General features: G+C 47.7%; 2 protein-coding genes and 1 long non-coding RNA gene across 3 annotated transcripts in view; 1 reads left to right on the top strand and 2 right to left on the bottom strand.

Moving 5' to 3' along the window:
- Positions 1-25,337, top strand: part of SYN3 (synapsin III) — a 465,440-nt gene that overhangs the window by 128,113 nt on the left and 311,990 nt on the right. Inside the window, exons 5-6 of the mRNA XM_043441347.1 lie at positions 14,433-14,589; positions 16,144-16,233. Of these exons, the coding sequence (XP_043297282.1) occupies positions 14,433-14,589; positions 16,144-16,233 (247 nt within the window). The remainder of the gene's footprint in view (positions 1-14,432; positions 14,590-16,143; positions 16,234-25,337) is intronic.
- On the bottom strand, positions 7,584-16,230 carry LOC122423891. Its single transcript, XR_006264237.1, has 4 exons — positions 15,353-16,230; positions 13,987-14,126; positions 13,512-13,740; positions 7,584-8,519 (listed from the first exon to the last, which is right to left on the bottom strand). It is a non-coding gene; the product is annotated as an uncharacterized LOC122423891 (long non-coding RNA).
- Positions 18,349-25,337, bottom strand: part of TIMP3 (TIMP metallopeptidase inhibitor 3) — a 58,569-nt gene continuing 51,580 nt past the window's right edge. Inside the window, exons 3-5 of the mRNA XM_043441352.1 lie at positions 24,196-24,307; positions 23,325-23,446; positions 18,349-22,235 (exon numbers count right to left, since the gene is read on the bottom strand). Of these exons, the coding sequence (XP_043297287.1) occupies positions 22,038-22,235; positions 23,325-23,446; positions 24,196-24,307 (432 nt within the window). The 3' untranslated portion in view covers positions 18,349-22,037. The remainder of the gene's footprint in view (positions 22,236-23,324; positions 23,447-24,195; positions 24,308-25,337) is intronic.

The following is a 25,337-nucleotide window of genomic DNA, read 5'->3' as shown; positions in this document are numbered from 1 at the left end:
AGCGGCAGCCTGGCCGGAGGCCCGCCCCTGGGAAGAAGGAGGCTGCTGACAGGGCCTGGAGCCCAGGCAGCTGTCAGAGAGTGGGGTGCTCTCCTGGGCCCTCAGAGGGTGAGGACTGAATCCCTGCCTCACAGAGACATGCCACCCAAGGCTCCACGGCCATGGAGAGCTGTGCCTCACCAACCCAGCCATCCTGAGCACACCTTACCCCCTTTGGATGCAGTGACCACTCTGGGTGCCGAGGAGACAGAAGTCCATGGGTCCTGCTCCACAGGGGAGGGGACTGCTTATGGGAGATGTGATTTGTACTTAATGGTACAGAGTTCTGTATTTCATAGTTCTGTGACCAACAGAGCACATCAAACCTCTCCAGGTCTCAGTTTTTCCCATCTGCAAAATGGGCTAATAATAGTGCTGTGTAGACGCTGTGGTTCTCTACTCAGACCCCTTTTGCCGGCTAGTGCACCCATCCCGACGCTGTGAGTGCCATGGTAACAGCTATACCTCTGGTCTTCTCCAGAGCCTTTGGGTTAAGGTATTAGCATCCCTGAGACATCCGAAAGGCTACCTCCTTCTGCCACCCTCTCTTTTCCTCTCCCATCAGCCGAGCTGGTAACTGACTAATGCTGAGGACACAGAAGCTGAGCCTTTTTCCTCAAGATGGGAGAACTCCATGGGACTGTGCTCCAGAAATCTCTACAAATCAAGCCAAGGCTAGACCTTAGCCATGACTACATCCACCCTCAGCCCCTTCCCCTTCCTGTCCCGCTTCTCTCACCCGCTTACCCGCTCAAGAGCACACCCTTCCTCCTCCATGGATCATAGGCTTTGGAAGACTGTTTCAGGCACCACTTTTAGGGGACCCAACCCCAGACAAGTACCCACTTCACAGGAGCTCTGTGTGAGGATTCGATAAGATAAAGCTTAAAAATCCCCGTGTGGGTGCCTGGCACTCAGCAAGTACCAAATAGTCAGTGATTCTGATTCTTATAAACGACTGCTGTGTGACAGGTTGTCACAAGGGAACGCGGGCAGATACGACAGAGAGGTGGGTGTTGAAAGCTTCAGTTCCAAGTCTGGAGTTGGAAGCAGGGCCATAGGAGGTCATTTAGCCAAACTGTCCTTTACAGTGAGGAAACTGAGGCCCAGAGAGGAGAAGCTGAGGTGTCAGAGACCCACAGCAAGTCAGAAGCAGAGCTGGTACTACGCTGTGCCATGCTTCCCGCCCCATCACCCTCCCACTCACCTCCTCATGCTCTTTTGGTGTCTTGAGATGCTTTGTCCCTGCTAGTTGTTGAAGTGCCGCTGACTTTAGATGGGCCAGGACCTGGGAAGGGGAGTTGGAGCACACTCCAATTCCACACGCGTGGCCATGAGCACCTACTAGTACCGAACACCTGCCGGGCGCTCAGAGCTTGATATTACAGACCGACATACCACCTCCTCGTCATTCAGAGACCACACTGTTTTTTAAAATGTGTGTGTGTTGGTTAACTTTTATCCCAGGAAGTAAATAATACCAGCCTATTCTACAAGGAACATTCTATTGACCGAGCTTTGAAAGAACAGTAAGAGCAGGTAGACGGGAAAGAACATTCCTGGACTCACTTTTTATCATCTTAAATAAGAAGGATATTCTTAATTTTCATAATAGTCTCTCTGAATAGCCTGCTGTCCTTGTTTTCCCCAAGTATGTGTTGAATTACAAAGGTGAGGCAGATCGTGGCTTCTGGATATAGATGGAGCCTGTGTGGTGGAAGTATAGAGCGCATATTATTATCCATGTGACCAACCCAGGCTTCCCTGGTCGCTCAGCAGTAAAGAATCTCCTGCAATAGAGCCAAATATTCACTATTAATTCGTTTAGCAAAAATTGCTGAGGGACTTTTAATTGTCAACTTGTGCTTAAATGTAAGAAGCAAATGTTGTAGATATGAATATCAAAATCTGTAAAAATAAAAATTGTGATATACTTAAAAAAAAAAAAAGAATCTGCCTGCAATGCAGGAGACCTGGGTTCTATCCTTGGATCGAGAAGATTCCCTGGAGGAGGGCACAGCAACCCACTCTAGTATTCTTGCTTGGAGAATTCCATGGACAGAGGAGCCTGGTGGGCTGCAGTCCACGCAGGTGTAAAGAGTTGTACACAACTGAAAGACTGAGCATGCACATCCATGTGACCAGAGATGACCACAGTGGAACTGGAAAAGTTCAAACCAGACTTGGGATTCTGTGTGTGGTGAGACGGCAGTTGGACTTGAATCTGCACACAATAGACAGCCTCTAAAATCAGGAGAGCAACATACTCAGATGAGTGTCCCATAAAAAATGTCTCTGGGCAATGTGGAGAAGAGACTTGAAAGGCGGGGCAAGAACACTGCCCCGATAAAGGCAGTCTTGGACAGGTGAAGAGTTAATTAGGAGACCACAACCTGTGAGCTGTCAGGAGATGCTGCGTGAGGAGTTTCCACGTAAGCCAGACACCCTGAAGATACGGGAATGGAGGATGGGGAGGAATCATGAGGAGGTAGGATTTGAATTGGAATTTTTGAGGGCAGTTTCCTAAGCATGGGCTTCCCTTGTAACTTAGCTGGTAAAGAATCTGCCTGCAATGCAGGAGACCTGGGTTCGGTCCCTGGGTTGGGATAATCCCCTGGAGAAGGGAAAGGCTACCCACTCCAATATTCTGGCCTGGAGAATTCCATAGACCGTATAGGCCATGGGGTCACAAAGAGTCGGACACGACTGAGCAACTTTCACTTTCCTAAGCATGGGCTTCCCTGGTGGTTCAGATGGTAAAGAATCTGCCTACAATGCAGGAGACACATATTTGATCTCTGCATTGGGAGGATCCCCCTGAAGAAGGAAATGGCAACCCCCTGCAGTATTTTTCCTGGGAAACTCTATAAACAGAGGAGCCTGGCGGGCTCCAGTCCATGGGGTCGCAAAGAGTCAGACATGACTGGGCAACTGACGTACTTCCTAGGCATAGGAGCCACATGGACAGAGCACAGTATGAATGCGTGGAAGATGAGCATGGCGGTGGCAGGGCCATGGGCGTTGGTGTAAGGACGTTCTAGGAGCAAGGAGGAGACGGAGCTAAACGGAAGCCCAGACCACTTTCTGGAGGGCACTGAGCCGCAGGGGAAGAAGTAGGAACTCCTGCCCGTGGGTGCCAGGGGTTTGAACAGCAGAGTGGCAGCAGGGAAGCATTATTTCAAAATTCGTGCAGGAGTGGAATGTAGATGAGGGTGGTGGTGGGAGAGAGGACCCCTCCTCCCCAAGTTGGAGACCATACACTACCAGCTTTCAGGTCACATGTCTTATCTAGACGACTTTGGTCTACACATACAGTGTGGTCCCTTGTTTTTTTAAAAGGAAAGATTTTACACAAAAAGACTTCACATAAAAGGCAGGTTTCTGGCTTCATTTGAAAACCAGGGGATTTGGTAAGACTGATCCAGTATTTCCATGTGGCTACCACATGCTGGAGTTGGGTCACAGTTGTCCTTCGTAGGTGGAGACTTGAGTCTCATTGGAGTTTTTCCCATAGCAGTTCTGCTTTATTTATTTTTGGTGCATGATTTAAAAAAATTTTTTTTTTGATGAGCCATCAGCCTTTAAGTTACTGAGAATATCTTATAAATATCCAGAATTGGACTTCTTTAGAAAGTCGTTAGGGCCACCTGGGACCTTGTTCCTAGCAGCTAGAGCAAAGGCTGTTTTCTATTTTCACCAGCGCCCACTTCCCCCAGCTCTTCACAGAGACCTGCATTAGCTGCCGTCTGTCATAGAGGTTGTGTTCTCCTACAGGAAGATGAAACGTTTCTAGTGTTCAAGTCGTTATCGAAAGTGGGAAAATGAAAGAAAGAGTAAGGGGCATGCATGCTTCTAAAAAGAAGGAAGAAAAGTTATGACCAACCTAGACAGCATATTAAAAAGCAGAGACATTACTTTGCCAACAAAGGTCCGTCTAGTCAAAGCTATGGTTTTTACAGTACTCATGTATGGATGTGAGTTGGACTATAAAGAAACCTGAGTGTAGAAGAATTGATGCTTTTGAACTGTGGTGTTGGAGGAGACTCTTGAGAGTCCCTTGGTCTGCAAGGAGATCCAACCAGTATATTCTGAAGGAGATCAGTCCTTAAATATTCATTGGAAGGACTGATGCTGAAGCTGAAACTTCAGTACTTTGGCCACCTGATGAGAAGAGCTTCCTCTTTGGAAAAGACCCTGATGCTGGGAAAGATTGAAGGCGGGAGGAGAAGGGGATGACAGAGGATGAGATGGTTGGATGGCATCACCGACTCAATGGACATGAGTTTGAGTAAACTCTGGGAGTTGGTGGTGGACAGGGAGGCCTGGCATGTTGCAGTCCATGGGGTCACAAAGAGTTGGACACGACTGAGCTACTGAACTGAACTGGACTGAATTGATGCTTCTAAAAAAGGTTGGAGAGAGCGTTGTGTAAATGAAGATTGTTGCTGGGTTTAATTTCAAAGACAGTATCTGTTAGAAGACCACCAAGGACACTGCTAGGAAAGACGGCTCACTCTCCCAGCCTGATGTTACCTGCTTGGGCTCTGCTGGCATTTAGCTTGAGAATCCCTGAGACAGAGACCATGAGGTCACATCACACTTGGCATTCAACAGTCTGGATTCTGAGCTTCCAGCCTGATGTTACCTGCTTGGGCTCTGCTGGCATTTAGCTTGAGAATCCCTGGGACAGAGACCATGAGGTCACATCACACTTGGCATTCAACAGTCTGGATTCTGAGCTTCAAAGAGGAGTGAGAGGAGGGACTTGTGACTGGGCTTAGGAGATAAGGGTGTGTTGAGATATTCTGAGCCTGAGGCAATGGGAGGGAAAAACAGAGTGAGAGAGGGGAGCTGGGTATAGGAGAACATCCTAGACACTTCTGGAGTGAGGAGTGGCTCCTTACCTGGGGGGTCCGAGAGAAGAATCACAGATGACTTTAGGGTGATAGCTCCTGGGTTCCTATGAGACTGGGGGTGCTTTGACAGAAGTCAGGAGATCCACAATGGGGGAGTTGGGGTCCAGGCAGAGTGAATTTGAGGTAATGATGATGCTGGTGACACATTGGTTGTGCACATCTACTTTGAAGCACTCCGGTCCATGTGGAACTTGTTCTTATTGTGCTTAATCTCTCAGTGCCTTAGTTTCTTTTTAAAAATTTTTCCTTCTTTACTTTTGTTTGTATTTATTTATTTTTAATTGAAGTATAGTTTACAATGTTATATTCGTTTTAGATGTACAACTAGTAGTGATTTGATATCTTTATGAATTAGTGATGATTTCTTGAAAAATAAGATTATTGATAGCCTCCTTCTTATGGGGTCATTGTGAGGATTGAAGAGAACATAAAGCCTACAAATGACTCCTGGGGCAGAGGAGGTGCTCTGTAAATCTGAGTCATTTCCACTATTGCCCGTGAGGACAAGGTGGGTGAACCCACTGAATAGAGGTGATTTTCCAGGGCAGGGAACCACCCTTGAGCCTTGGAGAAGAGCCAGTCAGGGGAGAAGACATAGGGAGGAGCCGGGAGGGAACAGCTGGGAATCAAGGGGAGAGTGCAAGGCGGATGGTAATCATGCTGCAGAGGACCAGGGTGAATTTGCCCCCAGAGAACTCTTGGCAGTGTCTACAGACATTTCTAGTTGTCACAGCTGGGCCTGGAGGTGCTATTGCGTCTTTGGGGAGAGGCCAGGGATGGTCCCAACACCCTACAATGCACAGGACAGCCTCCCACAATGAAGAATCATCCAGGTCCAAAGGTCGATAGTACAGAGGGTGGGAAACCCTCCTCCAGAGCCAACAGCTTCCAGGTTGGACTCGTGGTTCCACCAACAGCAGCTGTGGAGCCTCAGCAAGTTCCTTCACCACTCTGTGCCTCAGTTTCCTCATCTGGAAATTGGAGATGAAAATAGCAGCTCCTTAAATGAGTCAGGTTGAATGAGTGAAGATATGCGGAGGGCTTAGAATGGAGGCTCCCTGAACATTAGCTGGTATCAGAGATCGGGGAAATGGAGGGCATAGCAGAGTGCATTTGATCTTGGAGTTTGGCTTTTAGGAATGACCTCAACTATGAGTTCACTAAGGTGGAAAGGGGACTGGCAGCCGGATGCAGATGGGGGTGGAGATGGCTACAGGGGAACTGGGGCTGTAGGCACATATTGTAGCAATGGCAGGGAGTGGAGGAGGGGCTAGTTATGGCCGCCAGGCCAAGTGAAGGGGATTGTTTTACCTTCAGTTACTTGTTTATGCCAACCAAAATTTTGGTTAATGCCCAAAGCATGGTATAACAAAAATGGAAATTTTCAAAACAAAATTACCTATAGCCTCACCACCTTAACGAATGAGCAGTGTTCCATCTAGCCTTCCAGTCGTATCATGTTTATGGTGCTTTAGTCATAACACAGATTCTCTTTTCTATTGTTTTATGTCACGTAAAATGGTCCCATAAGCATTTTCCATGATGTTACATCATTGTTACATTTATCATTTTTTTCCAAAATGAAGATAAACCTCATTGTTTTTTCATAGTTGTAAAAATGCTTTGTACTCTTTTTTTTTTAAAGTGCAGATAGTACAAAAAGGTCTTAAGAGAATGTAAAACCCCCCATTTCCCACCCCACCCTTCAGAGATAGCCAGCTTAGCGTTTTTGGTGAACATCCTTCCAAATAAATCTCCGTACACTTATCTGTGTGTTGATTTGTTAACTCTTTTACATAAAGTTATGTAAACATTACTTAACTGTCATTCATTTTCAACCTTGAAGCAAAGGTTTTCTTATTGTTGGAGTCAGGGTTGTTGTTTTGGGAAGTGAGGAGGGGGCGGTAGATGGATTCGCACAAGAAGAAAGAAAGCCAGGAAGCTGCTAGAAAGAGGAAATACTGCTGGTGTGTGGAGTATTTGTTTCCTGAGGCTGCTATAACTAAGTGCCAGAGGCTGGCCAGCTTTCACAACGGAAGTTTATTCTCTCATGGTTCTGGAGGCAGGAAGTCTGCGATCAAGGTGTCAGCAGGGCCATGCTCCCTCTCAAGGATCTAGCTGAGGATCCATTCCTGTCTCTTCCTCATTTCTCGTGGTTGCCAGCAATCCTTGACATTCCTTGACGTGTCGACACATCGCTCTAATGTTTGGCTCCATCGTCACATGGAGTTCTCCTCTTCCTCTCTGTGTCTGCATCCAGATTAACCTTCTCTTATAAAGATCCAGGCATTGGGTTAGGGCCCACTCTACTCCAGTATGACCTCACCTTAACTTGATTAAATCTACTAAGACCTGTTTCCAAATCAGGTCACACAGCCAGGAACAGGACTCAGGACTTCGATGTATCTTTTGGGGGCACACAATTCAACCCAGAACATGTGGGATCCCCAGGGTGATGGAGAAGAAGGATAGAGCAAGGGTGGAGTCGCAAGAACTTCTCTGAAATGAAAGGGAGAAGAGACTGAGATAAAGAGACCGAGATTCTGAGGCTGAGAAGGGAGACGAGGAAGCCTACTTCCTCCAGCAACTCAAGTCTGTGTTTTATTAACCTCCTAGTAGTTTACAGAGACAGCCCCCGACTCACCAGAGAGCCTGGCTGTGTGTAAACCCCGCCGGGCCCCTCCCCACTGCCTACTCGCCGTGTGGCTGGCGGCTGCTGTGCGGCCCCCACCGACCCCTCTGCGGCCTCCTGTTGTCCTCTCCTCGCCAGATTCCTGGTCGGCCACCACCTAGTTTCTTTTCGGCCTGGACTAATTTCTTGCAGCCCTCGGGCTGGCGGGAAGCATTGCTAATTCCTCAAGTCCTTCCATATGGCCCATTCAAGGCCCCGCATCTGCCTGGCATGCACATCTCCTCGGTTCTGTCCTTGTTGCACAGTGGTGGTCCACAGCCTTCAGGAGCATGGACTCCGCTCTGCGTTTCCTCAGGACACCTGTTATGGCTGAGGATCTCAGTCCTCTTGGTCTCCTTCCCACAGATTTGGTACCTGAGTTGGTATTTTCAGAGGTGGAGGCGGATGGGGAAGGAGTGTGAGAAGTGGGAGAAGTTCCAAGGACACCTGAAGTTTCTGCTGGTGGGCACGGATATCAGAAGTCCAGAGACTTCCCAGGCATGACTGGGGTCTCCTCTGGCTTTGATGGGTCGGTCAACATGTGACCAAAGTTAGCAACACTGTCCCTTAGTCAGCCTGGCTCTTTCAGAAAAGGGACTGTGACAAAATAGCAGTCAGGTGGCTGAGAATAACGAGGCTTCTGCATATTAACTTAGGCCCCAGGCAAAGCCCAGTCAAAATCTTTTCTGGCCACTGCAGGCTTCTGCATATTGAGGGAATTATTATGCTTCTCCAGTGATGCAAAGTCACTAAGCCTTTGGCCCCGCACTTCTTGACACTGCCTGGAGCACCTGGTAATCTCCCAGCAATCATCACCTGTCCCGTCTCTACCATTTAATTGTATGTTGTCCTTGATTTCCTCTCCAGCATCGACTGCCGCTTCCGAGAAAGACCTGGGATCAGAAACCATATAAGATAGTTCATTTTAAGTCTAAGGAATAAGAAAACCCAGGTACAGCCTCTAGTCAGGATGTGCCAGCTTGTGTGGGACTGAAGGAGGTCTTCTTGCTGAGGCATGAAAGACACAGGTCATGTGCCCAGAGGGCCTGTGGAGGCAGAAGAACAGGAAAGGGTTCACGAGAGTTGTTGGGAATGGTATCTCTTGCCACCACCTCATCAGACTTTATGCTCCTGCCATGTTGCCAATTGCAGACTTTGCCATTTCTGCCCAATACTAGTCAGAGCAATAGTGAGGGCGAGCACCACACCCACTTTAAACCAGTGTAGGCAAAATAGCGGAGAAGGCAATGGCACCCCACTCCAGTACTCTTGCCTGGAAAATCCCATGGACGGAGGAGCCTGGTAGGCTGCAGTCCTTGGCATTGCTAAGAGTCGGACACAACTGAGCGACTTCACTTTCATTTTTCACTTTCATGCATTGGAGAAGGAAATGGCAACCCACCCCAGTATTCTTGCCTGGAGAATCCCAGGGACAGGGGAGCCTGGTGGGCTGCCATCTATGGGGTGACACAGAGTCAGACACGACTGAAGTGACTTAGCAGTAGCAGCAGGCAAAATAGAATACTTAATAGCTCCAGTGGGAAGATCCCCTCATAGCTCTGTTGGTAGAGAATCTGCTTGCAATGCAGGAGACCCGGGTTCGATCTCTGGGTCGGGAAGATCCCCTGGAGAAGGAAATGGCAACCCACTCCAGTATTCTTGCCTAGAGAATCCCATGGACAGAGGAGCCTGGCAGGCTGCATGGGGTCGCAAGAGTCAGACACGACTTAGTGACTAAACCACCACCAATAGCTCAAGTAACTCAGAAGAGAAGGATGGCTCCAGTGTTAGGCTTAGGAGGATTCAGGGGCTCAGTGAGGCAGACAGCCTTGGGTCTCCCTGTTACAGGTGGGATCCTTTCATGGAGCAGGAAAACGCTGTCTGTCAACCCAGATGATGTCACTCGAGCTTAGCTGGCCACTCAAGGAGGATTGTGACAACCCTTTTGACATCAGCAATGCAATCCTTAGATCAGTTACTGCCCAGAGGAATGCAGTTCTCTGATTGGAGAGAATTTTATCAGGGAGTCTATTTCCCCCTCCAAAAGAGAAGTATACTGAGCAGATAAAACCTCACAGACCACTGTCTTCTCATTTCGGGGATCCCTGCATTCAGTTGCAGGTGCTGTTCCCTCCACCTGGAAACCCTTAAAACCCTGTCCACGTGACAAACCCCTATCTTTCTTTCTTGACCCGAGACCTTCGGCACACACTCACCCACACCCTCCCCAGAGAGAGTTGGGCCACCTTAGTGTTTTGTATTTGCCTCTGTTGTTTCACTCACTCACTTTTTTATTTGTTCTTTTAGCAAATCCTTATCCTTTAGCATTGCACCCATCTCCTCTAGGACTGTGAGTCTTGTGAAAGGAGGAATGATGTCCCAATCATCTTAGGATTTCCAGCCTCTACAGGGGTGCTTGGCCCACTGTCAGGGCTTGAAACTACTGACTACATCCTTGGATGGTGGGGTGACATGCAGGACGTGGCTATTCCCTCACTGCGCAGGGAACCTTGGGTGCTGGGTGTAGAGGGAGGAACTGCATGCTGGTGTCTCTAATTCTTCACCTTCCATGCAAATCCCAGGCTGTATGGAAGACACTGGGCGTTCTGTGCAGCAGCCAATGGCAGAATTTGACCTGTGACACACGCCTGGTTTGCCCTGATATAGTACTCATGGAGAGTGTTTATTTCTCACATATTGTATCTGAGGATCTTAAGCAGTCATAGGGTCCAACTTGCATTTCCTAGGGTTAAAACTTTCTTGGTGATGCTAACATATCTCCAGGAACACAGGACTCATTGTAAGGCAGCCCTCTGGTTATTAGGGGCCACGTGTTAATTTCCTGGCTACTTTGGCCATCAATCCTGTTTCTCTTCTCTAGGACCACAAGAAAAGAGGTCATTCCTTTTTCTACTTCGCATTCACTCATTCTTTCATAACAGTAGTGTTAGTCACTCAGTCGTGTCCGACTCTTTGCAACCCTGTTGACTCTATCTATTTGCCAGGCTCCTCTGTCCACTGAATTCTCCAGGCAAGAACACTGGAGTGGGTTGCCTTGCCCTCCAGGGGATCTTCCAACCCAGGGATCCAAGCCAGGTCTTCCTCATTGTAGGATTCTTTACCACTGTGCCACCTGGGAAGCCCTCCTTCTTTTGTGTGTATGTGCATTCATTAGCTTCATCATTCGTTTAAAAATACTGATAAGGACCTGAGCAGGTCCCCTGTTCTCATTGAGCTGACATCTTTAGAGGGGAGAGACAGACAATAAACAACTAAGTATATAAACTGGAGAAATACAGTTGTCATAAGAGCTGTGAAGAAAATAGGGCAATATGAGGGTTGAGGAAAATTTTAATAGAGCTAACAGGACAGGTGTCCTTCAGGAAATGAATTTAAGCCAATAAGTGACAAGAATGAGGCAGCCACACACCATTTGGGAAAAGAGCCTCCAGGAAAAGAAATTAAAGGGAGGAGCAGTTGTCAGTGTGCTTTTGGTGGAGGTGCTGCTGCTGCTAAGTCACTTCAGTCGTGTCCAACTCTTTATGACCCTATGGACTGTAGCCCTCCGGGCTACTCTGTCCATGGGAATCTCCAGGCAAGAATACTGGAGTGGGTTGCCATGCCCTCCTCCAGGGGATCTTCCCGACCCAGGGATCGAACCCACAACTCTTACGTCTCCTGCATTGGCAGGCAGGTTCTTTACCACTAGTGCCACTTGGGAAGCCCTTGGTGGAGGTGAAGGAGGGCGAAAGCAGAAATGATAATGGAGAGGCAGGCAGGGGCTTTGTAGCCATGGTAAGGAGGTGAGGATTTGTCATCAGAAAGACAGAAGCCTTCTGAGGGTTTTGAGCATGGAGCTGATATGTAATTTTAAAAGAGCACTTGGAATATGGAAGCTTGAGATAAGTTCTCAAATCCTGGAAGACAAAGTGGAGGTTGCCACTACTTTATTTCAAAGAGTAAGAGAGATCTGGTTTAGAGGTGAGTTCTAGGTGCTCTAGAGAGAGAGCACCGTAATATCCGGGACTAGAGTTGGAGCATCCCGAGACAAGCCATCGGATTCTGGCCAGCGCAAGACTTTTACTTCCTCCCAGAGCAGAGTGGAGTCCCCCGAGTGAGGCACCGCGTCTGCTGGCACTGTTGTCTGAGAGGGAGACCACACTGCTGGGAGGAGGGCGCGTCGCGCCGTCAGAACCGGGGCCCCAGCGGACCCTCGGAGCTTCAAAGCAGAGAGCAGAATCAAAAGGGAAAGACTCAGGGGGAATGGAAAATGTGTTCACATGTTTTGTTAAGATTCACAGTCATAAATAAAAAGACAATCAACTAGTAAAAACATTGCCACACATGACAGATGAAGGCACCATCCTAGCTCAGAGCTCATGTCAATGAGGAAACAGGGAGACCCCATGTTTTTTTTTTTTTAATGAGGAAAGATGTGAGCAGACGTCTATAGTAAAGAAAGTACATATGGTTATTAAAAGTATTCCGTCTTACTAAAATCATAAAAATGCAAACTGAAACAGAAATGGGGTGCAGGGTATCTTTAGAGGGAAATGGTTTATCAAATTGAAAAATGCATTTTGTGAAAACTGCTGTCCTGATGAGGCTGCACTGAGACGGACAGTGTCATGTGCCCTGGTGATGTGCACATTTTAAAAGGGAGAGTTTTCTGAGTACCTTTAAAACGTTCATACCCTTTAACCCAACAATTCCACTTCTTAGACTCTATCTTGAAGAAATAATTTTAAATGAGGTTCATTTGTGTGCAAAGATGGGCATGTGTGAAATATTGGAAAGAGGCTAGTTGATAATAATAGATGATTGGTTGGCTTAATATAGTATATCCATTCAGTGCACTATTAGGAAGCCATTAGAAATTATATTTCTGAAGCTATTTTGATAGGGAAAATACACCATAATATGTCGAAAACAGCAAAATCATAATTAATAGAAAACAAAATCAATTATGAATATGAATGCATATTATATACATAAAATAGATTATTGAGTCATAATGTACACATAAGAAAACACAAATAATATGTGCTTATTATTCTAAATGTTATTAGAATTTTCTGTGTTGAGAATTGCAGATAATTTTGTTTCTTCCTGTTTTCCAAGGGTGGTTTTTTATTTGCACAATGAGCATATATTATTTTTAAAATCAGATAAAAGTAAAAAGTGCTTATAAGTCAGTGCCCCCTTTGGTCATCGGATCCCTATTAGAGACAGACACACCCCTTCACCCCTCCTTCCTTGTCTGTTGCCGTGAGACACTGCAGGGTGCAGGGCAAAGGGCAGGGAGGCAGGAGGAGAGAAGGGACGCGGAACGTCCTCCCCCTGGGCCGTGGTGTTGCTGGGTGGCCTGGGCCGTGTCGCTGCCTGGCTATAGGGCTCAGTTTCCCCGTCTGTAATATGCACTGGTGGACTAATTCGTCTCTGAGAGTGCAGCAGGGATGTGGGCATAGCAGCTCCAAGGTTCTAGCCAACCCCGGCCCTAACCACAGTGACATCACTGACTGCTTCCGTGAGCACATGCCACCCACACTCGGGTGTCACCGTCCACACGGCCACCTTCAGGATCAGTTACAGCTTAGCCAGGGGCTCCTTTGCCCTTTTCTTTGGGAATGGGATGTGATGTTTATGTACATCATTCATTCTTTCAACATGTTCTTGTAATGACCCTGATCCTGGGGACAGGCACCATAAGGCCCAAGCTCAGAGCAATTCAAAAAGTGTCTTCCCTGGGGGGCAAGTCTTTGCCTTTTGAGAGTTATTTTAATTTATATTTGAATTATTTTGAAGAACTACAGTTTATTTGAAGCTACGTGTCTGTGTCTGGATGAGTCAGATGGATCACACCATTTTAAGTATAAACCACCTACCTACTGTGAGTCTTGATTTTCTCTGGACTTAGAAGTAAGGAATCCAGAAACAGGTGGATCCTTGGCGGTGTGAATGAAACACTGTGTGAAGCTCCCTGGAGCCGTGTGATGGAGGGTGGAGCATGTGGACTTGGAGTCAGATGACCTGTGTTCAAACGTGGCTCTCCTGCTTCCCAGCTTTGTGATTTGAGGAAGTTCACAACATCTCTGACTTGCAGTGTGTTCCCATCTGTAAATTGGAGAAATAGTCCTGACTTTACCCCGGTCTGCTTGTGAGCTTCAGTCAGGATCTTATCTCCAGAGGGACCTGGCAGAGCCTGGCATGTTCTCATGCCATGGCATCACTACTCTTGCTGCTTTCCAGAGGTTGCCGCTTGAAAGGGACAAGCGTTGGAGACGCACTAGAAGGGAACTGCGCGGCACCATCACTGTGATCCGGGCCCTGAGGCTGTACAGCCCTGGCCGTGCCACTTACCTGCAGTGTGTCTTTGTGAGCAAGTGACCTGGTCTTCCCGAGCCTCCGGGTGCTCGTCTGTGAGACGGAATTGACGGCAGCAGCACCCACATCCCAGGACAATCGTGAGGACCCAGTAACTTGTGTGTCTGCCGCAGTGCCTAGTAAAACCACAGGATGTTCACTGAATTGATATGTTTTTTTTTCCATTTTCAAATTAAATACTTGTTCAGTATAAAAAGTTTAGAAAGCAGCCTTAAAAAGAAATAAAAGAAAATGTGAATTGTTTTCAGTCCTTTTACTTTGCAGCTGCTGTGTGTTTGCATCTGGTCTTCCTCATCCCCACTCCCCCACCCTGTCCCCATTCCGAACTGAGGTGCTGCCCCCAGCAGGCTTTGGCTTGGGGTCCTGGTTGTCCCCTCAGCCCATCAAGTATGTAACACTGCTGTTGGTCCCTCTCTTGGCAGATCCTTCAAGCCAGACTTCATTCTTGTCCGCCAGCACGCCTACAGCATGGCCTTGGGCGAAGACTACCGCAGCCTGGTCATCGGCCTCCAGTATGGAGGGCTGCCTGCCGTCAACTCCCTCTATTCTATCTACAACTTCTGCAGCAAGCCCTGGGTGGTAGGTGCGGGGCCAGCCTGACTCAGAAGGAAGCGGGAAGCAGGGGCTGGCCTCCTGGCCCTGAAATGGACCCATTCCCCAGCGGGGAGGCTCAGTCATGAAGGGAGTCTTTTATTCAAAGCAACTGAAGAAACAACTTGGCTCCCAAACCCCTTCTTGTAGTTATTACCTAACAGATATTTTGTAGCATGTTATGGTACAGTGTTACGTTATAATAATGTCAGTGGTGAGAGGGTACCCTGCTGCTCTCACTCTTTGAGCATGGTGACAAGGTTTCTGCAGAGCTGGCACTCAGGATTTATTGAATGCACATATGCGTTCATTTAGTAGATATGGATAGTCTTTAACCATTGTTACTATGGCCTTGGTCTCCTCCTCACTCTTCCCTGACTAAGCTTTTAGGCCTGCAACAACCCAGGAAGGGTCCTCAGCGGTGTTAGTTCACCATCCTTGTTTTCCCACATAGTCTTGGTGATGGTAGCAAGTACAATTCATTAGTACTAACTGCACTGTGTTGAGCCTTTCACATGCATATTATATTTAATCTTCACCCTGATGAGTAGGTATTTCTAATGTCTCCATTGGACAGAAGAGGAAATTGAGACTTAGGTTGCTAATAGTAAGTAGTGAAGATGGACATTCTCCAAAACTCTTAGTTGATTATGGAATTACTCTCCTTCTCTGGACTTCAGTTTCCTTATCTGTAGAATGAGGGACCCTCCCATCATTTCTCATATTTCTGAGGTCCCTCAAGCCTACTAACCTGACAGCATGTTGCACCACAGCAGCGGGCTACAGCCCAAGAGTCTTCCAATCCTGGCATGATGCGGAGAGTTCCTAAGTTATCTGTTCTGTTCTTGTGAGCTCTCAGTATTGAGTTTACCCCAAAGTCAGTTTGGCACAAGACTTAGCTCCTCTTCCAGCCACTAGGCATCCACATTAGGCCTTACACTGCACCTGATTTCTTCTTTCTGATCAGAGTCTACCTTGCTCTTCTCTGCTTTTGTTCACCGACAGCTCCCTTTGCCTGATGGGTGAATTCCCAGCTCATTGTCCACTGAGCATCTCTAGCACACAGCTGTCTCACTGCACACTGGAATGCCCTTCCTCCTTCTCTTATATCATCTGCTCCTGAAGTCGTCATCACCCCCTGTCTATTCCTCTTCCAGGTCCCACAAGCCCCTCACTTCCCTCCAGCAAGATGTTGTTATCTCAGCCATCTGCCCACAGGCTGTCTTTCCTCCAGACCTGGTCTCACATGTTCAGTGCGTTGCCCCTGAACAACACATGGATGTTTACATGCCATGTATATATAGCTGTGTGTGTTGGCCAGCACAGTGCTGGGCACAGAATGAGCTCCCAGGGCTGCAGAGTAAGGTGGATGATGGAGGAGACTGGAGCGGACGAATGTCCAGTCAAGGACTCTGGTCTTTATCCCGGGGACAGGGAGCAGCTACTGGAGCAGATAGGTGCTTGAGGCCTGGGATCAAGTGGGATGTTTCGCCATTACCAGGAAGCAGTGGTTGACCAATGTTCTGTCATATTCTGTCCTAGTTCTCTCAGCTCATCAAGATCTTCCATTCGCTGGGTCCTGAGAAGTTCCCGCTTGTGGAGCAAACATTTTTCCCCAATCACAAGCCAATGGTGAGTACCTTTTTTCGCTCTGATTATTTTTGTGGTATGGAATAAATACAGACGTCCATATACTCAGTCCATTTGAATGGAGGAGGTCAGCATGGGGGCTGCTTCCTGACCGCCGAAGCACTAAGGAAGAGCTGTGACATCCTGTGGGAACACCTGGCTTTCCAGGGGCAGAGTCAGGTCTCCAGGTGAAATTTCAGGTGGTAGAGTAAATGACAAAGATACACAGCATTCTGTGGCACATGGAATTTTCAGCAAATCAGGGGACAACTTGAGCTGGCAATTGGAAACAAAGGTTTATAGTAAAGGTGAAAGATGTTTCTAAGGTAGAATGTTATTTCATGTGAACCCTGTGCAGGACTTGGTTTCAACTCTTATTTTAATAAAAGCAGTGATATTTTGTTTCCATTAATCGTCAAAGGGCAGTTTCCTTGTGCATCCTCTTTGCCCTAAAACTTTTGAATATACCCAAGGTTGTTGCTGGGAAGTGGTTGGAGTTTAGCTTTGAATATGTGGGATAGCCTCCAGTTTGGAGGGTGGGAAAGGTGAACGTCTTTTTGAGTATGAGGTGGGGAGCTCTCCATCCTGTGGCCAGAAGTTGGATGGAAGAGTTCTGGGCTGCTGGAAAGAGTCCGTGACATGCCTGCTCTCATGGTCAGTGGTCTTGTTAAACTGGTTAAAGGAATGCAGGGCCATGGCCCCATGCATACCTTGCAAAGAACACGAGTCTTGGGGCACAAGATGGTTAACAGGGTTCCAACAGTCTGCTTTTAGTCCCAAGCTTAGGCAACTGAGCTTCCAAGTCCTATTTGGAGACACTGATAGGTGTCTCCAGGTGGGGGGACAGTCTAAGCAGGCAAAAATGTTTCTCATTGACCATCTTTCCCTTGTATCTGATCTAGTGAGGTGTCCTACCAGCCAGGGTGTGCTGGTTGGAACAAGAAGGGGGCATGTGGAACCCGGCATATTCCAACAAAGTGAGAAACGGTGAAGAAAATTTAGGATTTATCCTCAAACCAGCCTGAGTTTGAACCCCAGTTCTGTCTGCTTACTAGGCTTTGGATCTCTGTGAGCCTCAGCTTCCTTGGTTGAAAACCATGGATGACGGTGGAACCACTTCACTGGGTTGTTGTGATTTAACACGGTCATGTGTACAGGGTACTGTGCTTGGCGTCCACTGCTGCTGCTGCTGCTAAGTCACTTCAGTCGTGTCTGACTCTGTGCGACCCCACAGACGGCAGCCCACCAGGCTCCCCCGTCCCTGGGATTCTCCAGGCAAGAACACTGGAGTGGGGTGCCATTTCCTTCTCCAGTGCATGAAAGTGAAAAGTGAAAGTGAAGTTGCCCAGTCGTGTCCGACTCTCAGCAACCCCATGGACTGCAGCCCACCAGGCTCCTCTGTCCATGGGATTTTCCAGGCAAGAGTCCTGGAGTGGGGTGCCATTGCCTTCTCAGTGGCGTACAATAGGTTCTCAAAATAGAGTAGTTTTAAAATTGGGGCAAAGCCATACCTTGAAACATTGTCAACAGTGGGATAATATTTGGGTGAGGGGTTTGCCGCCAGCCCAGCCCATTGAGGGTGTCAGGCCCAGCTGTAAGTTCTGAGTGGGGCCGGGGTGGGGGAGGGGTGTTGCACGGCTGTAGTGAGTTCCTGGCATTCCCAACTAGGCCAAGTCATACTTGAAATTCCAGGCAGGCATTTGGCATCAAGGACTGCTGTTTGAGCCTCCCCCTCCCACTTCCACTAGGTTGAGATTCTAAGAAAGAAAATAGGGAAGGCTAAGTCAGGGCTCCAGTCTGGGAATACCCGAACCACTAACAGGTAATGATCCAGATGTTGATCCAGATTCCATAGAACTGGGGCGAACCTTGGTCATAGAATCAGGGAAGAAGGTCAGAGCTGGACTAGCTGCCACAGGAAGTCTAGGATGCCTCTCCTGAAAATGCTCCCGCCTGGGGAAAGGGCTGGGGCAGGGTGGGTCCATACTGTGGAATTGAATGGAGGGAAGCGACTCAGGCCAGGGGCCAAAGCAGGCAGGACCTGACTTCTGAGACCCTCTGTGGTCGCCATAACCCCCAGTGGCGGTCAGGACACAAAAAAGCAAGAGACTGCAGGTATGTGATAGAAATAAAACCACTTTACTGTTTAGAATAAAGGACACACTATAAAAAGTGAACATTATGCAACATTACAAGACAATATACATTCACGGAATATAAAATTCATAAATAACATGGAGGAAAACTGTAAACAGTGCTACAAAATTTAGCAACAAATACATTCCTTCCAGACAGGGTTTTCTCTAGTTGGTTTCTCTCCATCACTTCTGGGTCTCAGGACAGCAGACCAGCTACGGAGGAAGGAGGGTGGTGCCTGGGAGAATTCATGAAGCCCCTCCCCTCGGACCGTGAGCCCTTCTCGTGCCTCCCAGGAGCCGGTTTGGAAGCTGTTGATAATCCATCTCCCCAACACTCGCCCACTGTGTTTTGTTTTTGCCGTCAGAATTTTTAAAGTGTTTTTCTTGTGTGAAACTCTTTTAGTGATATTTTTACTTTCACAGCCAGGAGCCAAACATTGGGTGTCATTTTTGGTTAATCCATGTTGCTGGTCAGCTAGCACATGATGAAGGACAGAGGCAGGGTAGGGTGTTGTCTTCTGGGGACCACAGTTTCTCTGAGACAGCTGTTCCAATAAGTCAGTTTTTTTTAATTGCTCAAGAACCACAGTATGAAAAATGGTGCTCATGGGCTGTAGCCTGATTGCCATGTTTCTGGGGCTGTGCAAGGGTAAAAAAGCACAGGAGTCTCCCAGTGCTGGCAAGATGGAGCACTGGCCTGAGAGTTAAGAGCCTAGATGTGGTGCCTCCTGCATAGGGAGGCAGAAGAGAGGGCCAGAGGAGGCCAAGACATCTCAGAATCACAGGTCCCGTGGCCCTGGATGTTTAGGTGAAACCATGGCTCTCAATGGGGTGGACGGATGGACTAGAGGGGAAAAGGAATGGGAATAACCAGCAGAGTGCCCAGGACCAGTTGATACAGAGCAAGGATGTGAATGTACTTGCTGTTTTTTCTCTCCTCCTTCGTAGTCCAGAAAGCACTAGGATGCCAACAGGGAGGAAGGAGTCTAGAGGACTCTGCAGTGCTCGTTCCTTCTAGTTCCCCCATTTACCAGTCTAGCTGCCTGCACAGTAGAAGTCTTTACCCTCCATTCCACTGTAGAATTTGATTCAGAAAAATGGTGGCATGTGGGTTTTGTTTTTTTCATTTCTCTTAAACACAGTGTACACATATTACAGCCTACACATGACATAAGATTTAGCAAAATAAAACGTTCATGAAATGAATGAAATACGGAGGTGTCTCAGCTACATAAATGACTTTAAATTATACAGTAAGTGAACAGGTGAAATAAACAAAGCTATAGCTTATAGAAAGCTCAAAAACCGCCCTCTGACATCACTCTGCAAAGGACCCTTCTTTGCTCAGGACCTGCTGTTCTCCTCGCCAGGGCCTGGCAGATGGGACTGTGGTTCCACCAACTTTTCAGAGGGAAACTTCAGGTGATTTGTCCTCAGGCCTCACCTCAAGTCCCTCTTTGTGTGAGTGGAGGTGACCCCACCAGGGACCAAGAATAGCCAGATGCCTCTTGGAGGTCACACTGATGTCCAGTTGTGGGAGGGCACCTGTGCAGATCGGGTTAGGGGTTCCACCTTGTAGAACTTTGAGGTTCAAATTAAGAAAATCTTTAAACACCAAGTCTGGGGCTTACCCCTTAAAAACCACTGGCCTGCTGAATTCAGCTCCTTCTGCTTACGCTGCCCCACTGAGAGAGCAAAGCTTGCTGTTTCTTGCATGCCAAATGTCACAACCACAAGGTGAAAGGTACTAGGTAATGAGACCAGTCTGGAGGAAACCAGATGCCTTGACTGCCTTCTCGCTCTGAGGTTCTGCCAAACACCTTGCCTGGGCATTTGTGTTTGTGAGCGAGACATTACATTGTGTTGTCTGCTTCTTTTTTTTCTCCCATTTAAATTGGCAGCTCTGTTTCCTAAAGTGGAATGAACTGAAGATACAAATACTAATAGAGGACAAATACCCATAATCTGAAAAAAGAGACAGAGCCATCATGTTAAATGTAACCATCCTAGCATCCTCAGTTCTGTAAAATATACTTTATCACCTACTCTTGGCATCTCACTGTCAACACTAAAACTTAAAATAATTTTATTTAATCAGAGAATTTATATTATAGTTTTATTTCAAAAAAACACAACAAAAACCCTACAGCTGTTTGCAGAGTCAGGTTTTCCCAGTGACCACCACTTTTAATTCTATGAGGTGAGGGCCTTAGGAGGTGGCATTCACCTGCCAGTAAGCTACAGGAAAAGGAGCAAGTTGTCCCCAGACCCAGGAAAGGTGGCCATCTAGCCAAGGCAGGACACTGCAGCTTTCCTTCCTGTGCCCAGGCCCTGACCCACACTAACTCGCATCTCCCATCTGAGCCACGCCAGTAAAGGCAGTTACATGAAGGCCCCAAACATGAAGCAGGAGAAAAGGAGGACAGAGGTCAGATGACCCCAATTAGAGGGATGCTGAGGGTGCTCAGAATTTCAAATTTTAATTAAAATGAAAAAAAAAATAAAAGATCAACTTGGAATGTCATGATTTTCTTCAAACAAGCAACAACAACAAAATAGAAGAGATTAAGCTATTGGCATATTTAACAGCATTGAACAGAATTCTGTGTCCTGTAAAAAAAAAAAAATTAGCTTATGTCCCCACTTGGGTATATGTAAATGTGTATGCAAACACACCCCCCTAGGTGAACTAAAATGCTACTTTGGAAATAATATCCTCTACCCAAATCTACTTGTTCTATATCTGTGGATAGTGTATGGTGTTCATATTTCTCCAATTTACATAAAGGCAAGCTCCTGGCCAGATCTACCGAAGACGTTTCCAGGAGGAAATCTCGTGGGAAGTAAGGAGAGGAAAGACATTCATCTTAGTCTCTCACCTGAGCTTTTGTCTAAGGCACATTGCCTCCTGACCTCAGGCAGATGTTTAAGTCTTCATCAACCAAGAAGTTATTCTGGCCTGGCTGCTTGCTCCAGACGCAGAAACATCTGGTCAACCCAAGCATCGGTGGGATGGGGGAACTGTGTGTGTGCTGCATCATCCAGACCCTCCTGCAGTTTCTTCCTTCCCTCCCTCACTCTGACGTGCAGACACAGACAGACACAGCCTGGTGAGGACATGCAGTAGCATCTCCTCGGTGTGTGAGATCTTCCGCGTACCTTGGGTCTATCTGCTGGCTGCCCTTGACTGATTTGAAACAGTTGGCTTTTCAGCAGCCTCCTTGTCTGTGTCCTTTATGTACTGTGAAGAGGGAAGAGAAGGGCAGAGGGAGGAGAGCCTGGGAGATGGTGAGATGGGGAAGAAGAAAGAAGGGTAGATGTTACAGTGCCCTAATCGGGTAGTCTTTCAATTTTTGTTTTCCTAGAAAAATATAGATTATATCATCACGAAGAATAGGAGTACCCATTCCTCATTCTTTCTGGCACGACACCAAAGATTTCCAGGTGGAAATGGGTGATGTCAAAGACCAAAAAGAAAGGGAGGGGTGGGGCCAGGAGGATGGTTCCAAATAAACTCCATATGACAGCATAGATTTTCCTCTAAGTGTTCCAAGTGCTAAATTTGCAAGAAAACAGGCACTAATTTCATTGTCATCATCTGAGAAGAGTTAGTGTCCAAGGGAAGCTCAGTGGGAAGGGAGGGAGGTGAGGTGGGGCCGGGTCTGGCGCTCAGGGGTCTGTGGCATTGATGATGCTTTTGTCCGGGGAAGCCCATCCTCGGTACCAGCTACAGTAGCCACCCTTCTGCCGGATGCAAGCGTAGTGTTTGGACTGGTAGCCAGGGTAGCCGAAATTGGAGAGCATGTCGGTCCAGAGACACTCGTTCTTGGAGGTTACAAAGCAAGGCAGGTAGTAGCAGGGTTTGATCTGCAGTGAGATAACAACCAAAGGTTGGTGGACTTAGGCCTGATGCTCGCCCAAGTTTGGACTCAGAACTTGAGTTCTCTGTGGTGGAGGCCAGCCACATCCCTCCCTTAGTGAGGACAATATAAATAACACTCACCAGTATTTACTGAGCGCCTACTGTGTACCAGACATTCTGCTGAGTGCTTCTATCTTATTCTTTAATTCTCACAACTGATTTATCTCCCTTTTACAAATAATAGAGCCTCAGAGAAGTTAAGTAACTCGCCCCAAGTCACACAGTCAGAAAGTGGTAGAATTAGATATTTGGGAGAGCTTTTCCTCTCAGGTGGTAACAGGCAAGCATGGGAGTTCTCAGCAGTTGTACAAAATTGAGAAATCAGAAAGATTAAAGCATAAAAATGTAGAGTCCAGCTGCCATAGGTTGGAAATCAGACTTAGTGAGCTGTGTGACTTAGGCCTAGCTACTCTCTGGGCCCCTGTTTCCTCATCCGCAAAATGGAGATAATTAAAACTATAATAGTAGTAATCACTGTTCTCTCAATTTTGCAGAGTTGTTAGGAGAATTAACTGAGAGACTGGCCCAACTGCCTCCCACAGCAGCAAGGCTGTGGGCCCTAACTCTGTGCTCGGGTCAAGAAGTTGGGCCAGGTTGAAGAGTGACCTTCTGAAGCAAGTGGTATCAGCAGTCCTGTACCAGTTAAGCCGCCTTGGGTGGGGGCCACCAGTGAGTCAGCTGCCTAGGCAAGCCCACTTGGGACTGCTTGGCAGGACCTGCCATTAAGGATCCTGTACCTTCTACAACCTTGAGCCACAGTGGGGGCAGGGGGTCAAGAATGCTGAAGAGTTCTCTTGCCCCAGCAGCTGCAAAGTGGGCAGCACAGATTACAGCAGAAAGGCATTCTTTCCTCTCCTTCTTCGCTGCTCAGCATAGGTGCCACATTCCTCGCCACCCCTGCTCAGACCTGCCCCTCTGCCCAGGCCTGACATGTACGCCCTTCCCAGCCCAAGGGCCCAGCGCCCAGTACTGGAGGAGCTGACGTTTCTAGGGCTGCAAGCCAGCACCTCCCCTGCCTGCTCCCTGGGGCTTACCTTGCAGTTACAACCCAGGTGATAGCGATAGTTCAACCCCTTGCGCTGGGAGAGGGTGAGCTGGTCCCACCTCTCCACGAAGTTACACAGTCCTGTGTACATCTTGCCATCATAGACACGGCCTAGAGGAGGAAAGAGACAAGGGAAGAGTTATTTTGTCCAGAACCCAGCCAGAAGACAAGGAATTCATGCCTACTGAGTAACCTCCTTAGGCCAGGAAATGTATGTACTATGTACTTTTCAGTCCCATGATTTTATTTCATCTTCTCCAACACCTTTTAGGATGGATTGTATTCCCATTTTCCAAATGCAGAAAATTTAAGCTTGGAGAGGTTAAGCAACGATTTGTGGAAGGTCCACAAACCCAGTGAGCACTGGAGCTGGGGTCAGAGACCAACTTTCTCTTCTCACATCAGTGACTTTTTGTTCTTGCTTTTGTTTTCTTCCTTTTCTCCACTGATTGCCTAAAAGTGGATAACTTTAAAAGACAGACCTAATAGGTTGACAGATGTGGAAAGCAATAGGTACTAGCAATTTCTTTTTACTTATAGTAAAGCTGAGAAATTGCAAAACTAGATTTCCTCCCCAATCAGTGGTAGAATGGAGACTAAAACCCAGCTTCCTAAAGCAACTGTACTCCAATAAAAATTAATTTGAAAAAATAACTAAAACCCAGCCTCACGTAGGAACTTCAAGCTCCCACCACTGGCCGAGTAAGATAGACTCAGCTCTAGATAACTCTTTTACAACTCAGCGGGCACATCACCAGGGCCCTGAGAACACTGCTCTGACTACAACCCCTTCATCCTCTGAACTGAAGAGCCGTGGACCTTGGCCAAACCCTGACCTAGATGCTGGAGTGGGCCGTTACCTGTCAGCAGGTACTGGTACTTGTTGACCTCAAGCTTAAGGCCACAGAGACTCTCAGAAGCTTCTGTGTGGATGTACTGCACATGGGGCATCTTGGTGAATCCTCGGTACATCTGTGGGCAGAAGGAATGTCATGAGAGGAAGACCAGACCTCAGAACACATGCTGTCACTTGGGCTGTGGGATGGGATTTCCTTAAGAGGCCACTGTGGCCGGTCACTGAACTACCTGCCCAAGGGTCTTCACTCCAGAGGCAAAGCCACCTGCTCCTCTCTCTTCTGAGCCAGGGTTGGTGCCTTCCCCAAGAAACCTTCCCATCCAGCCAGTCATACCTCCCATTCCATGTTATAGGCGAGGAGCCCAAGGCCCAGGCAGGTTAAGCGGCTTGTCTAAGGCCACACGGTTGGTGAGTGGCAGAGACAGGAATGTAAGCAGGAGAACTTGTTCTTAACCGTTATCCTATGCCGTCTCCCTGGCAGCTTCACAAGCTCATGGCTAAGGGCCCCTGATGCAGGCAGGTGCCATTTATAGCTATGTGCCTCCTTCTTCAGCATGTGCTCAGAGCCGGCAGTGTGAACATAATGGAGGCTGAACCCACTTGGTGATTCCAGGTCAAGTCCACGAGCGTGCTGCGGGCCCTGATCTGTTGAGACAACTGTTAACCGTGTGAGCTGGTAGGGGTGGGAGGGGGCACCGAGGTGTTGCTGAATCCCATTATCCCCCAGTTCTCAGCCCTGGATGGCTGGTGGTCTCTGGGGTTATCCCAAGGGTTTCCAATAAGACAATGTTTCTGCTTTAGTTCTGGCATGCGTTATTAATTTACTTATGGTAATTAATAAAAAGCCAGACATCACCTCACTGGTGTCTCATCTAAGTGTCTCCCATTCAATCTAATGGGTGGTTTTTTTCTCCCTGTTTTCTTTTAAGTGGTTATTGCCTGGTGGGAATAGGTGGTCCATGAGCCCCCCTTCCCCCTCCCCCTGCCCCGCCATCATAATGGGTCTATTGGACTGACAGGGCTTGGGAGCGACTTCCTTTTTAAGGGGAGTACTGTTCTAATTGTGTACAACCATCAGTGCAGGTGCTTTTAATTTACCTGGCCTCCCTTCTCAACCCTCTTCCCCCTCGAGGCTCTCCAACGAAA

This window comes from Cervus canadensis, chromosome 21 (assembly GCF_019320065.1).
Source record: "Cervus canadensis isolate Bull #8, Minnesota chromosome 21, ASM1932006v1, whole genome shotgun sequence".
In the NCBI taxonomy this organism is placed as follows: Eukaryota; Metazoa; Chordata; class Mammalia; order Artiodactyla; family Cervidae; genus Cervus; species Cervus canadensis.
This window is presented reverse-complemented; position numbering and strand designations above follow the sequence as displayed.